Here is a 14,525-nt window from a genome sequence, read left to right on the forward strand (position 1 = left end):
GCCTAAACCTCCATTCACTTGTATTTTTTCCTGCAATAAATGATAATTTTGCTTTGATTTTTAATCACCTACTCTTATCAATGTTGTACTCACTTACGTAAAATTTCGTTTCATTCTGTAGCTCTTTCTAGATGCGCTAATTTTTATGGTGATGAGTATAAAATGAAGAATTGATCTGGTTATGTACACGTGGGTTTCGGTACCAGTTTCTGGACAGACGAGGGAAATAACAGCTGAAGCATTGAATATAATTGTAGATTTTATTTATCCCTTTTTAAGAGGTGTATGAAGCTGAATGCTCAAAGTTCTAATTTTACCGCGAAACATTTGCTCACTGTAGACAACCATAACCACACCAAAAATTTATGTCAGCATACCCATTAAAAAACTGTGGCCAATAAAGGGTTCAGCTAACTTTAAAAACAGAAAATACAAAATTCATCACTATAACTGTTCACCAAAGATAAGTCTAAGTGCTGCAAAATATTTACTTGAAATAATTTTAAATTTTCTCTAAATGCACATCTCCTACAAGCAGTTGAAATGTGTATTTACAAATGGAATGTGAAATAGAGACATGGAAATGTTTAACATTAGAACATATATAAATTCGGCATCCATGCCACAAAGTTTAAATTCTGTTTTTAAATATTGAAACAAAACAAAACTATACATAAACACAACAAATAAACTTACAAGATTGAATAATTAAACTTACCAGAAACACTGAGATTGCTGCTAGTTTCCACAGTTCCCACTGCGTTAGAGATATTGCAAGTGTATTTCCCACTGTCACCTGGTTTTGCATTGTTAAGGACCAAAGTAAGAGAGTCTTCAGCTTCCTCCTTCTTGTATTCAAAGTGTTTATTATCTATTTTCAGCTCAACATCATCTTTTGACCTAAAATTAAATCTTGTTTGAATGTATATTATTTTTTTATTCGAGTACATTCTTCTTCTTCCGGAAATATTAAATTCTTATGTATTTTTGTGGTGAAAGGATTTAGTGTACAAGGAAATCTATCCTAAGAGGCACAACTACATTATTTTATTATGAATGATGTTATTTTAAAAAATGAAAGTAAAAAAAAGGTAGAATCTTAAGACTATGCCAAGTAAATATTTTCTGGTAACATGGTTAGCTCACGGTAGATGCCGACGGGAAGGTCTTGGGGCATTGCGACCTCTACGCAAGCGCAGAATTGATTTCTAACATTTATGCTTTTGAAAGAGCACGAAAAGTTTGGAGTAATACCGAAATTCAAGTAAGTTTATATCATTGTTCAAAGAATTATAACCTTCTAAAGTTAATCTTCCATCAAAATGGCAACTTCTATCGTTCTAGTGTTCAATAATTTTCCCGTTTTTTTCTGCAATGGCATCGGGGAGAATAACTATTACGTTGGAAACTTTTGACTTTCAAAAACTAACTCAAACTGGTTGAGTCCTGTTTTTTACATAAAATTCGCCATCTATTGATTGAAATTTAAAGGAAAACTTAGTCAAATTTCATTTTTTGACAGTTCATAAATCGTAAGTACTAAGTTTCATTGACATCCAAAACTGGAGAAGATTCTATGCTAGTTTCAGCAGAGAAACATTAATTTTTTCCACACTCTACACAAAAATGAAACCTACTTTTCTTTATATAACTTTAATATCTTCCTTTTACCCATAATACACTTTTCCCATGATTGCCTTATGAAAAATTGGCTGGTTTATAACTTAAACTAAGGCCGCAAACTTTATACATTTATTCAGATATTACTCCACTACCACTAAAAAAAGTCGTAAAAGCGCTTGAAGCCATGGTGAAAGAAATACAGTCAAACCCCGCTATAGTGAACCTTCAAGGGACCGAAATTTTGGTTCACTATAACCGGGAGTTCACTATATCCGTTATGCGGGCAATTTCACTAATGGTTCCCAAACTCCTCCCTTTTATTACACGTTATTCAAATAAATGACTGAAAAATATTACGTAGTAGCAAAAAATTTGTTTTTTTTTATTACTCTTCGTCCTGCGTACAAAAAAAATAATTAGTAATCTTTAGCTGTTGAGCATTCCTCAACATCAGATATGGAAACATTTCCCGACTCTCAGATAATTTTTCCTGAATTTCTGTTAGTCCACTTTTTAAACTTGTCTAATCTGCCATTCGAGCAAGCACATAAAAGTAATCTCATAAAATCGCTTAGCAAATTCATCGACATTTGTCCAGATACTGGAAGATTGCGGCTTCTTTGAATGCTGAACCACTTCAGTAATGCTTCTTCAACATCCTTGTGATCTGCTTTTCTCAACTTTTTTCTGCCATTTAAATTTTTTTCATGAGCAGAAGTTGTTAATTGCCTACTTTTCCATATGTTACGAACTGTAGATTTGGATAGTTTATATTCCCTGCAAATATCAGCTTGATTACATCCATTTTCAATTTTTCTGACTATGCCCATTTTATCATCAATGGAGAACATTTTGCGTTTACTGCTCGCCATAGTTAAATTTGAGACACTTGTTTGCAGGCTTTTTTTAACTGCACTGAGAGCAAAAAGGAGTTGAAATGAGGGCCTTATCAACACATATTAGTGTCCAACTCTTTGACCAATAATGAATAATTACTCATTCCCTCTGACAGAAAATGCATATTGATCCCACTGACACCTTACAGGTGCATCATCTGCCTGGATTGGAAACATCAACTTGATTTGTTTAGGGATGGGAAAGTAAGATAAAAGAAGCAAACAAGAAAAAAATGCTTATCGCTACCTTCTCCACTATAGATGGTTTTAAAAATCGGTACATGTATTTATTTTGAAGTAGAAATTTCGAAATTATTACAAAAAAATGAAGAAAAAAATCAGTCGAAGACAGAAAAAAGTTCATTATATCCAACTTCATCGCTTTTTTGGTTCATTATATCCACGAAAAATAACATTATACGGGTATAGCAAGGCACGGGACCGAACATTTCGTTCACTATATCCGGGAGTTCACTATAAACCATGTTCACTATAGCGGGGTTTGACTGTAGTTCTACCTGAGAAAGAGTAACAAGCCCCGAAAATTGAAAGGAAAAAAAAGGAGTATGAAACAAAGAAGAAAGGGAAAAAAAATTTTGAAAAAAGAATGTAAAAAAATTATAATGAAAAAATAATGAAAATTTTTAAATTTTAAAAAAAAGTAATTAAACTATTAATGCAGAAAAAACAACGATAACATGCAATCTTGTCTTCAGCTCATACGATTATGTGAATAAAAGAGTGCTTTCTAATATTCTATAAATATAACCAAAGCAAAATACATCAATACAATAGTGTGGATTGCCTCGTTTGGGCAAAAGCAAAAAATACCAATACAATTGTGTAACTAATGTATTTATGTATTTTGCTTTGGCTGTATTAATACAGCATTAAAAAGCACTGTTTTGCGGATATAATCGTGTGAGCCGAAGTCAAGATTATATTTTCTTGTTGTTTTATTTTCTGGATTCTTTTAAAAGTTTTAACAATATCTTTTACGCAAGAAGTAGTTGTGCCTCTCCGGAGGAGAAATATCGAAATCAGTTTACCAAAAGCAACATAATTGGTTGAGTACTTACCAGATAACTTTCGTCTTTTTGCCGGAAAATTTGACTGAAAACTCTACAGTTTCCCCTTCGGTTACAGATATATCCTCCAACTTCTTTGTAATGGAAGGAGCAGTTTCTTCTTCTGAAAATTAAATAGCTATTTTTCAAATTTTAGTTTTTGAAAAGGTAAAATAAAAATCATGAAATCAGATGATCTTAAATTTTAAACAATAATGTTATTTCAGTATACAATATGTTATTATCACGAGAAAACACAATACTTTCTATAAAAATAGTTTGATGATAATGTGCATTTTTCTTCCACTTGATGTGTTTTATTGATACAAACTGTAGGGAAGAATTTAATCAAATACGATATCACGTGATTGTAGGAAAGAGTTCAGTCAAGAGCTGTGTCACGTGGTTATAGGGAAGAATTTAGTTAAGAGCGATAGCACGTGATTGGAGGTAAGAATTTACTCAAGAGCGATACCACGCGATTGTAAGAAAGAATTTACTGAAGAGGGGTATCACATGATCGGCAACGAAAGTATTAAAAAAAGCTTAGGTAAACAAATGTATTATTAATATTCAAATCATTTTTTAATTTAAAAGTTTGCTACATGACTGCCTTTTCAGATATTTTAATGCAACACGGAAAAAAAACTGGTTAAACTTAGACACTGTTATTAATTGTCTTGTCTTTCAAGGTAAGGGGACAAATACAATTGTAGTAACAGTATTATGCAATATATTCCCTAATAGTCATAACTTATGTATATTTTTACAATTCTAGTCAAATTAAAGTCAGTGGCACGACAGCTCATGCTGGCTAATGCCTACTGTGCCCATCCCTGTATTCTTAACCTTAGGCTCCGAGGTGCAGACGCAGATGCTCCGGTTGAGTGGTGAGCCGTAGGTGGAACCTCTAGTGTTTTGCAACCCCAAGCACGTTTGGTACTCATTTTATCGATCCACTGCGGGGATGAAAGGCTGAGTTAACCCTACCAGTTCGAGGATAAAACCCCGAACTTGTGGCATAGAATCGAGAAGCACTACCATTCAGTCACGGGGTGTCAAAAGTCAAATTCCATTCTAGTCAAAGTTTTAGTCAAAAACTATACACATTGGAAAGTAGTTTTCAGACAGGAAAACAAAAACAACAAAGCTGCCTAATGTACCGTAAGTAGAATTAAGTAAAAACAATAAAATCAATTTAATCTCCATTTGAGAGTGTTTTGTATATCTTTCAGAGATGCTAACTTGATCCTGAAAGCTAATGTATGTTTTCGAGTGATAGTCTTTTAATGTATGATTCTTGGTTAAGTAAATACGCCTTATAGGGTATTTACTCGCCACTACTTCTAAATAATTCAACGGCTTATATAATACGCCACTTTGGTACCTTAACCCTTTCGCGCCGACTGTCACAAATAGGTGCCGGCATAAAACAGTATCAATAAGGGTAAAAAGATAAAACTGGTAACTAAAGTAGTTCTTTAGGAGTTTATTTGTGGGTGGGGTTATAATTGTTTGATTTATTTAATTCACCATTACTTTGTTCAAAATAAAACCATTTAGTTATACTTTGAATTAACATTGATTATATAAATGATTAAACTAGCAATAATTAAAGTAAAAGCAAAGTAAGTCTGTCAAATTAGAAACGACTACATTTAAGTTACCGTTTTTAATCTAATTACGTCCTGATCCTGATTTTGTACGAATGCTTTTCTATATCACCCGTCCCCAAGGGGTTAAAGGTGATGAGTCTCTAAAAAAAGTTGCCAAATCAAAAAAAAAAAAATTGCCTATTTCAGTTAAGTTCTTAACCGTTTTTTTTTTCAATATTTTGTCGAATGCGGAGCAGTTGGCGTCTTTGATGTCTCCCTGACGTAATTTCTTGAATCTAAGATGTCATTTACTAAAACGAAAAACTCTTTACTACGCCATTTCCAAATTTACTCATTCATTTTTTTTATTAGTTTAAAATTAGAATATTTCCTGTTTTTATAAATTATCTTTGTCAAAAAAAAGGCATTGAAAGTAATTCATAACTACTTATCTTTTCGCATTTTTCTTTATCTATCGACTTAATTTTATTCCACGATGCATGCGTGGTTTCACAACAAAAATAAGAGCACATTTGCTTTAAACTAATTGATTGCTATTTCCTATAACATTAATTTCATAAAAGTCGCTTTGAACACATACCAGCCAACTACTACTAAATTTCCGTATCAGCAGAGAATACTTTTCCTTGCGGTAGCAATTGTATTCTATTAATAATTTAAATAAAAAAGAATGAAAATTTTTTTTCCTTATTTACACATAAATAAAACTAAAGAACAAATATTTTTCGGTTGTCCAAGTTTTTTGAACGGTTCTTAGGTACTTTTGCGTTGCTGATTTCAAACCTGCAATCGCTTTCTCTCTACTGGCCAGGAGTGAAAGCGAGACGGAAAACAGGAAAGCCTGGTAGTTAAACCATTTCAATTATAGCTATTTTTCGGGAGGAGTTTACTTATTCCTTTTTTAAACTATTCAACAATATCTACTTTATCTTGGAAAAGAAGCAGTTTTTTATTTATGCTGAAAGAGAAATCTTGATAGTTACAAACATTTTATTCTTCTCAAAAAAAATTATAGAATGAAATGCCTTACGTACCAGTAGATGCTCTTTTCCGTCTTGCTATATAAGAGCTTTCAGCCATGCTACTGGCCACATTTTAATGAATGCGCATGCGCCGTATCTTAGTACATATGATGCTTAGCTAAACCTGAGTAGGTTTTCTGGTATAGCATACCACACCGAGCAGTTCTCTACGTTAGTTACGTATTCGAAGAGCAGGATTTCTCATTCTTACATTTTTCGCCACAGTGTTCAAAGTGGTAGCAGAATAACACTTAGAATAAGGTCAATTTGCCTAACACGTTCACGCCGGGAAAAGAGAAAATACTGGTAGAAGAACTATTTCAATATTAGATAATATTCGGGGAAGTTAATCTATTCTCAACAATGACAATTCACTGTAAGTAAATTAAAGTTTTTACTCTGGTTTTACTCAGTTTTTACTCCGGTCAGCTGCCAAGATGAGACAATCTAGCTTGACCCACCGGTGGGTCACCCCGGCGTGAACGTGTTAAATTTATCACGAATTAAAAATTTGATTACTCTCTCAAAAATAAAACACTTTTGAAGATTTAGCAATCTTTGAGCTGTTTTTCATTAATTTGGAGAATCATTTCGTCACGTAATTTGTGACAAAACGCAAACACTAAAATATATGACGAAAATGTTTCCTTGACTCGCAATTTCATCACAGGGCATTGTGAAAGATTATTAACTTGAATGATTAACAATAGTTTGTCTAAAATAAGAACTCCCCCAGGCATTCCTCTGAACTTGTGGTAGTGACTATGGTAACGAGGTATGACTATTTCAAGTAGGAGTGCGGGGTCACTGGTTTGGGGTGGTTTCGGCTCGGATCGGCGAGAGAAAGGGAATCTCTTTCTTCGGTCTATTGTGTTAGTCCTAGAGTGAAGCTATCCTCCCTAAAATGCGCCATTCTTGTTTCCATAGCACCAAACTGCCTCAGACTGTGTGGCGGGAGGAGTTCTTAGCTTAGACAAACTATATCTAGATGACTAGAGGATCGAAAATAAAGTCGTGACTTAAGACGACAGTGTGTATGGTGGTCATGAAGTTTGCCTCTAATAAAGAAGATTTCGGGTTCAAATCCCGCTTAGGACATATGTTGTTATATCTCTCTTCTATCTGTTCTTGTGTTGTTTGGGTGATATTGATCCATCTATGTGGTGCCCACGATAAATTGATTATAAAGGTTATATGCAATAGGCCAGGGATGGCGAACCAATAGCACGCGTGCCATTTATGGCACGCGACACGATATTTTGGGCACTCCACCGATCACAATTGTTGTTACCCTATGAATTGTTATTACACAAATGTTATTACGCTATGAAGCATATGTAACAATTAAATTAAAATTCACAAAGAACAAACAAAATAATAAACAATTATTAATAAAAAAATTAAAAATTAATACTAAAAAAATAATTAATAACCGTAAAAAACAAGCTAACNATTCTAGTCAAAGTTTTAGTCAAAAACTATACACATTGGAAAGTAGTTTTCAGACAGGAAAACAAAAACAACAAAGCTGCCTAATGTACCGTAAGTAGAATTAAGTAAAAACAATAAAATCAATTTAATCTCCATTTGAGAGTGTTTTGTATATCTTTCAGAGATGCTAACTTGATCCTGAAAGCTAATGTATGTTTTCGAGTGATAGTCTTTTAATGTATGATTCTTGGTTAAGTAAATACGCCTTATAGGGTATTTACTCGCCACTACTTCTAAATAATTCAACGGCTTATATAATACGCCACTTTGGTACCTTAACCCTTTCGCGCCGACTGTCACAAATACGTGCCAACATAAAACCGTATCAATAAGGGTAAAAAGATAAAACTGGTAACCAAAGTAGTTCTTTAGCAGTTTATTTGTGGGTGGGGTTAGAATTGTTTGATTTATTTAATTCACCATTACTTTGTTCAAAATAAAACTATTTAGTTATACTTTGAATTAGCATTGATTATATAAATGATTAAACTAGCAATAATTAAAGTAAAAGCAAAGTAAGTCTGTCAAATTAGAACCGACTACATTTAAGTTACCGTTTTTTATTTAATTACGTCCTGATCCTGATTTTGTACGAATGCTTTTCTGTATCACCCCTCCCCAAGGGGTTAAAGGTGATGAGTCTCTAAAAAAGTTGCCAAATTAAAAAAACAATTTGCACATTTAGGTTAAGTTCTTCACCGTTTTTTTTCAATATTTTGTCGAATGTGGAGCAGTTGGCGTCTTTGATGTCTCCCTGACTTAATTTCTTGAATCTAAGATGTCATTTACTAAAACGAAAAACTCTTTACTAAGCCTTTTCCGAATCTACTCATTCATTTTTTTTGATTTGTTTAAAATTATATCTTTTCCTGTTTTTATAAATTATCTTTGTCAAAAAAAAGGCATTGAAAGTAGTTCAGAACTACTTATCTTTTCGCATTTTTCTTTATCTATCGACTTAATTTTATTCCACGATGCATGCGTGGTTCCACAACAAAAATAATAGCACATTCGCTTTAAACTAATTGATTGCTATTTCCTACAACATTAATTTCATAAAAGTCGCTTTGAACATATACCAGCCAACTACTACTAAATTTTCGTATCAGCAGAGAATACTTTTCCTTGTGGTAGCAATTGTATTCTATTAATAATTTAAATAAAAAGGAATAAATTTTTTTTCCCTACTTACACATAAATAAAACAAAAGAACAAATATTTTTCGGTTTTACAAACAAATATTTTTGAACGGTTCTATATTTTGAATTTTAGATAAAATTATGTCATTACAAAAGTAAGCTGCCATCGGCCTGAGGTTTATGTCTTCTCTTAAGTTTTTAAAAGTAAAAATTTCGTTGAATCCTGCGGTGTCACAATTAATGGTTTTTTCAAAAAATCTGAAATTTAGCTTTGCAATGTGATGATCTAAAGAATCTATGTTGAGGTCGCGATGTATTTTTTTATTGCGGATAAACCATCTTGCTTTTGTTATTTTCCTGAGGATTTTGTTCTGGCATGTTTTGAGTTTTTTAAGGAGTGATGTGGAAATGATCTACTTTATCTTAGAAAAGAAGCAGTTTTTTATTTATGCTGAAATTATAAAAGAAATCTCGATAGTTACAAACATTTTATTCTTCTCGGAAAAAATTATAGAATGAAATGTCTTACGTACCAGTAGATGCTCTTTTCCGTCTTGCTATATAAGAGCTTTCAACCATGCTACTGGCTACATTTTAATAAATGCGCATGCGCCGTATCTTAGAACATATGATGCTCAGCTAAACCTGAGAAAGTATGTTGTTTTTCTGGTTTAGCACACCACACCGAGCAGTTCTACGTATTCGAAGAGCAGGATTTCTCATTTTTACATTTTTTGCCACAGTGTTTAACGTGGTAGCAGAATAACACTTAGAATAAGGTCAATTTGCATAATTTATCAGGAATTAAAAATTTGATTACTCTCTCAGAAATAAAACACTTTTGACGATTTAGCAATCTTTGAGCTGTTTTTCATTAATTTGGAGAATTATTTCGTCACGTAATTTGTGACAAAACGCAAATTCTCAAATGTATGACTAAAATGTTTGCTCGACTCGTAATCTCATCACAGGGCATTGTGGAAGATTAATAACTTGAATGATTAACAATAGTTTGTCCCCCAGGCAATCGTCTGAACTTGTGGTGGTGACTATGGTAACGAGGTATGACTATTTCAAGTAGGGGTGCTAGGTCACTGTTTTGGAGTGGTTTCGGCTCGGGTCGGGTCGGCTAGAGAAAGGGAATCTCTTTCTTCGGTCGATTGTGTTAGTCCTAGAGTGAAGCTACCCTCCCTAAAATGCGCCATTCTTGTTTCCATAGCACCACCCTACCTCAGACTTTGTGGCGGGAGGAGTTCTTAGGTTAGACAAACTATAAATTGAAGACTAGAGGATCGAAAATAAAGTCATGACTTAAGACGACCGTGTGTATGGTGGTCATGAAGTTTGTCTCTAATAAGGAAGAATTCGGGTTCAAATCCGCTTGGGACATATGTGTTATATCTCTCTTCTATCTGTTCTTGTGTTGTTTGGGTGATATTGATCCATCTATTTGGTGTCCACGATAAATTGATTATAAAGGTTATATGCATTAGGCATGGCGAGTTTCTTTTTCGGAAAAAGAAATAGAAGTTGTAAGTCTTAGAGGTAACTTTTTTTCGATGACTTCTCAGAGACTTTCGACGACTTCATCAAGTGCAACTTTCTTTTTTTCTCGTGACACTTGACAAATTTTGACTTATTATTTACAGAATTTTTCACGAACTATAGTAATTATATTTATTTTAATTATTTTAAATCATTCGAATGATATCTTTTTAAATTTAATGATAAATAAAGTACTTAAATTCCGAAAAAAAGTCATATTGCTATGAAAATATGTTAAACGCATGTTTACCTTTAACAACTACTTCACTGGTGGTAGTTTCAGATCCTTCTGTATTAGTTACAGTGCATGAATACGTCCCGGAATCTTCAGTTGTAGTTTTTCGAATAATTACAGTTTCTGTGTCTTCTGATTCTTCTTTTTTCACTTGCACGTGTTTTCCATCTATTTTTAATTCATTGCCGTCCTTTGACCTGCAAAGAGAAGTTTTATAAATTATCTATCAAATTTAAGTCAAATAAATGTAATAAAAAGTAAAAATTTCTTAACTTTGATAAAATTAATGATTTTTTTATGAAACAATGTGCAATAATAGCGCAAATCTAACATAATTCTAATTGTCACAAAATATATTCATAATGTGTCGTATATGTCATAACGTTTGTTTTTTTATGTGAGGACAAATATTTTGTCTTTATTAATGTTCATATATATTCACTATTTTACACTGTTTTCAATTTATCTTTCTATATGTGAGAGCATTTTTTTAATTCAAAATTCAAGAAATCTTCCTTCAATACTATTAATATGTTTCTAACATTAAGTAGTTAATATATTTTCTTTGAAAAGCACTTAGTCTTTCACATACCTGACATTTTTATTCAATTCCTTTTATCAAAGCTTGAGATATAATTTTTTTAATAAATAAGTGAGAAGAATTGCATTGCTTATAACTAAATGGATGTTTTTGGTAAACCCGTGACTAAATACAAACATATAAAAGCCCATTTAACGCTTATAGATTCATTAAAATTTTAAGTTCCAATATTTCCTGCTACACTTGAGAAATTTTGATTCACATCTCCCCTTCCATTTATAAAGAATTTAGTGAAAGAACCAGGTAAGTGACATTTTCAGAAATATTTATCAATTAGGATCGCAATTATATAGATATGTTTAATGTAACAAAATTCTTTTTGCTCTCACTTTTATTTAAACATAACTCATAATTTATCCACATTCACTTTGAGTATGCTTACATGATTTTTATTTCAATTAAAGTAAGTAGGATTTTTTATTTCAATTAAATTAGATTTCCCTTTTCGTTATACTGTAGATGCATTAATTTTAGTGAAACTATAGGCATCAGATCTCCCCGTAAATAAAATAAGGCGAATAATTATTATCCCCGCCTTCTAATAAATCTATACTAAAATAGGACTTTTTTTTCCTTTTACTTTTATTACAGCTCCTCTGAAAATGTCACTTCTTCCACTGAGCTCTTCAAATATAAGTAATTTTGACAACTTCTCCACCAGCTGAGTCATATCAGTGCAAAGCTTTATTTNATATATACACATCTGCACTCACTTTCAAATTAATATTTAAAAGTCAGTGCAGAAGAGCAATAAGTTTATTTGAATTATTAAAAATGCATTGAAATAAAATAAGTTTACCATTTTAATGTTGGTTTTGGAGAACCATCCACAGTAACTTCCAGTTTGATATCCTCATTTTCTGTCACCTCAATATCTTTCAAACCTTTTTTGAAACTTGGCTTAGCTGAAATGGATAAAAAAATAATAAATAAAACCTGCTTTGAAAAAAATCCAACAAATAAAAGTTCTTTTAAAAAAAAACATCCTTATTGTTTTTATTTTTGTAATTTAATTCATTATTCGCATTTATTTATAAACATACTCAAACCATAAAGCTTGAATTTTTGTACCGAAAGAATCCCATAGTTAGGTTAAAAGTTATTCAGAAAGTACCATTTATGTTTGGTGAACTTCGAAGGTATGTTTGCAGTGTTTTCTTATCAAATAAAGTATAAGTTAAAAGTTAAAAGCAGAGAGGTTTTAAGCAATATAGCTGAGATCAGTAAAATTCTGATAAATAACATCGTCGGCTTTATTTGTGAACCCTTCTAAAGATTACAGGTAGTAACAGAAATATAGTTATAGAAATATAAGTTTAACTTACTATTAGATCTAACTATGTAATTTAGTTTCTTGAATTTTTTTTATATTAGTTACCAATAAAGGAAAGAATCAGCCACTTTTTCTATTGATGTTAACCAATTTTTGGATATAATTCCATACCTTCCAATTACTGCGGAATTTCCGTAGTTTCAGAGAAGAATATCTCATAATGGAAGTAACATGGACAACATATGTGTTGCATTCATGCAAGTACATGGTTTGATCTAATGAGATGTTGGGATTTGAAATTAGTTTCGTTCGATAAATATACGCTTTCCTGCTTCTTCAAAAAACACTTGAGGCAACAGCAAAAAAAATGACCATAACGTTTTGCATCATTAACTTAAATGTATTATCGTCTTTTCCTACTACTCCCTACGTAGCATAGAAGTAAGGACACTTAGAATTTACTCGAGTGAATTTTTAAAAAAAATCTCGATTAGGAATATATTATTAAATTGCATAAAAACTGTGGCTTGAAGAGAAATATCTATTACACATATGAAATAAGTGATTCAAATATATTAAAATGTCACGCAACAGAAAAAAAATACTCTCCAGTGTTTTGCATAAATAATACAATTGAATTATAAGAATTTCGTCCAAATTAAAACAGATAGACTACTAATAACTAGGACTTAAATGTATAATAAACTTTGGTTTATTATACATTTAAGTCCTAGCAGAAGCTTAAGAATTTCCTCTCTTGTTTTAAAATTTCCAGTTTACTACTACTGAGAGATTTATTTCACAGAAACCTCAAATGTAGCTGTCAAAAACTGTCGTTGTTGTTTCTACCACTTGTCAATTCCAGCAAGCCTGCTTGGTGAAACCAAGCGAATTTAAGACAGAGGGTGTGTTTCTTGTTTTTCAGTTGCGCCATCTATGGCCAAGAATACGACTTAGCCACAAACACGTCACAACCCGTTTATACGGTGGACTATTCATACTTCCACAGATCGTAATTTTGTCCAGAATCAGAGAACGATCACTCTCCATTTCAGTACCCCCAGATGTATTAATTTGTTCTGGAACAGAGGAGGATGTTGTGACCCGACAGATTTAACGTGCTCCAGACACCATATACTATAACTTCAGCTGGCAGGGATTGAATTCACGATCTCTTGGACAACGGCTCAAACCAGGTTACCAACCAGGCTATCCCGGCCCATGTGTATAAAACTAAACAACGTAAATAAAGTATAAATAATGTCTCAGAAACAGACATACAATAGTTTCTGTTCCATGAAAAAGAGCCTTCCTCACACAAAATTTTACATTCACGTGTGCAGTTTTTTGTGCTTGATTCACATTATTTTGCTTTTTTCATATGCAGCGCAAATTCTAACCTCTTGAATTAAATTTTAGAAAACTGAGCTGCACTGAAAAGTTGTTAAAGTAATCGTAAAAAAATAAGAAATATTATCGAAAGCGTTTTCGAGTTTCTAAATATAAAAATGTACGATAAAATCAAGTGGGATATTATTGGACATCTCTAACTCTTCCAAACATAGAAATTTGCGTTTTCTAAATAACATTTTAGTTCCTTCTATTATATTCACTTTGACTTACTTGATTTTTCTTTCACTGTTAAATTGCTTTTCGTTGTGTCTTTGCCATGTTCGTTACTAATTTCGCACACATATTCACCAGAATCTTCAGTTTTGGTTTTTTTAATAGTAAGAGTGTAAGTAGAATCATTTTCTTTCTTTTCTGTAATGCGAGTTTCGATATCTTTTCCATCTTTTTTCCTAAATATTAAGATAATAAATTCTTTTACAAAGTTAAACAAGTATCAATAATTGCTTAACAATAAAATGAACTAAAATCATGAGGTCTTATCTATCAAATGCAATAACGTCGAATCTCTTTATAGGTGCAATACTATATATGCAAGGAGAAAATAGAGAGAAAAAATTCAAATTTTTACCTCTCTAACAATCAAAAAACAGTAATTTCAGCGACA

At 32.2% G+C, this 14,525-nt stretch overlaps 1 protein-coding gene across 1 annotated transcript in view; it reads right to left on the reverse strand.

Moving 5' to 3' along the window:
• The window catches only part of LOC107440440 (obscurin), a 285,805-nt gene that overhangs the window by 155,020 nt on the left and 116,260 nt on the right, over positions 1 to 14,525 (reverse strand). Inside the window, exons 26-31 of the mRNA XM_071185809.1 lie at positions 14,132 to 14,310; positions 12,035 to 12,140; positions 10,650 to 10,831; positions 3,599 to 3,710; positions 719 to 900; positions 98 to 233 (exon numbers count right to left, since the gene is read on the reverse strand). Of these exons, the coding sequence (XP_071041910.1) occupies positions 98 to 233; positions 719 to 900; positions 3,599 to 3,710; positions 10,650 to 10,831; positions 12,035 to 12,140; positions 14,132 to 14,310 (897 nt within the window). The remainder of the gene's footprint in view (positions 1 to 97; positions 234 to 718; positions 901 to 3,598; positions 3,711 to 10,649; positions 10,832 to 12,034; positions 12,141 to 14,131; positions 14,311 to 14,525) is intronic.

The sequence above is a fragment of the Parasteatoda tepidariorum genome, chromosome 9 (genome assembly GCF_043381705.1).
Source record: "Parasteatoda tepidariorum isolate YZ-2023 chromosome 9, CAS_Ptep_4.0, whole genome shotgun sequence".
NCBI lineage: Eukaryota > Metazoa > Arthropoda > Arachnida > Araneae > Theridiidae > Parasteatoda > Parasteatoda tepidariorum.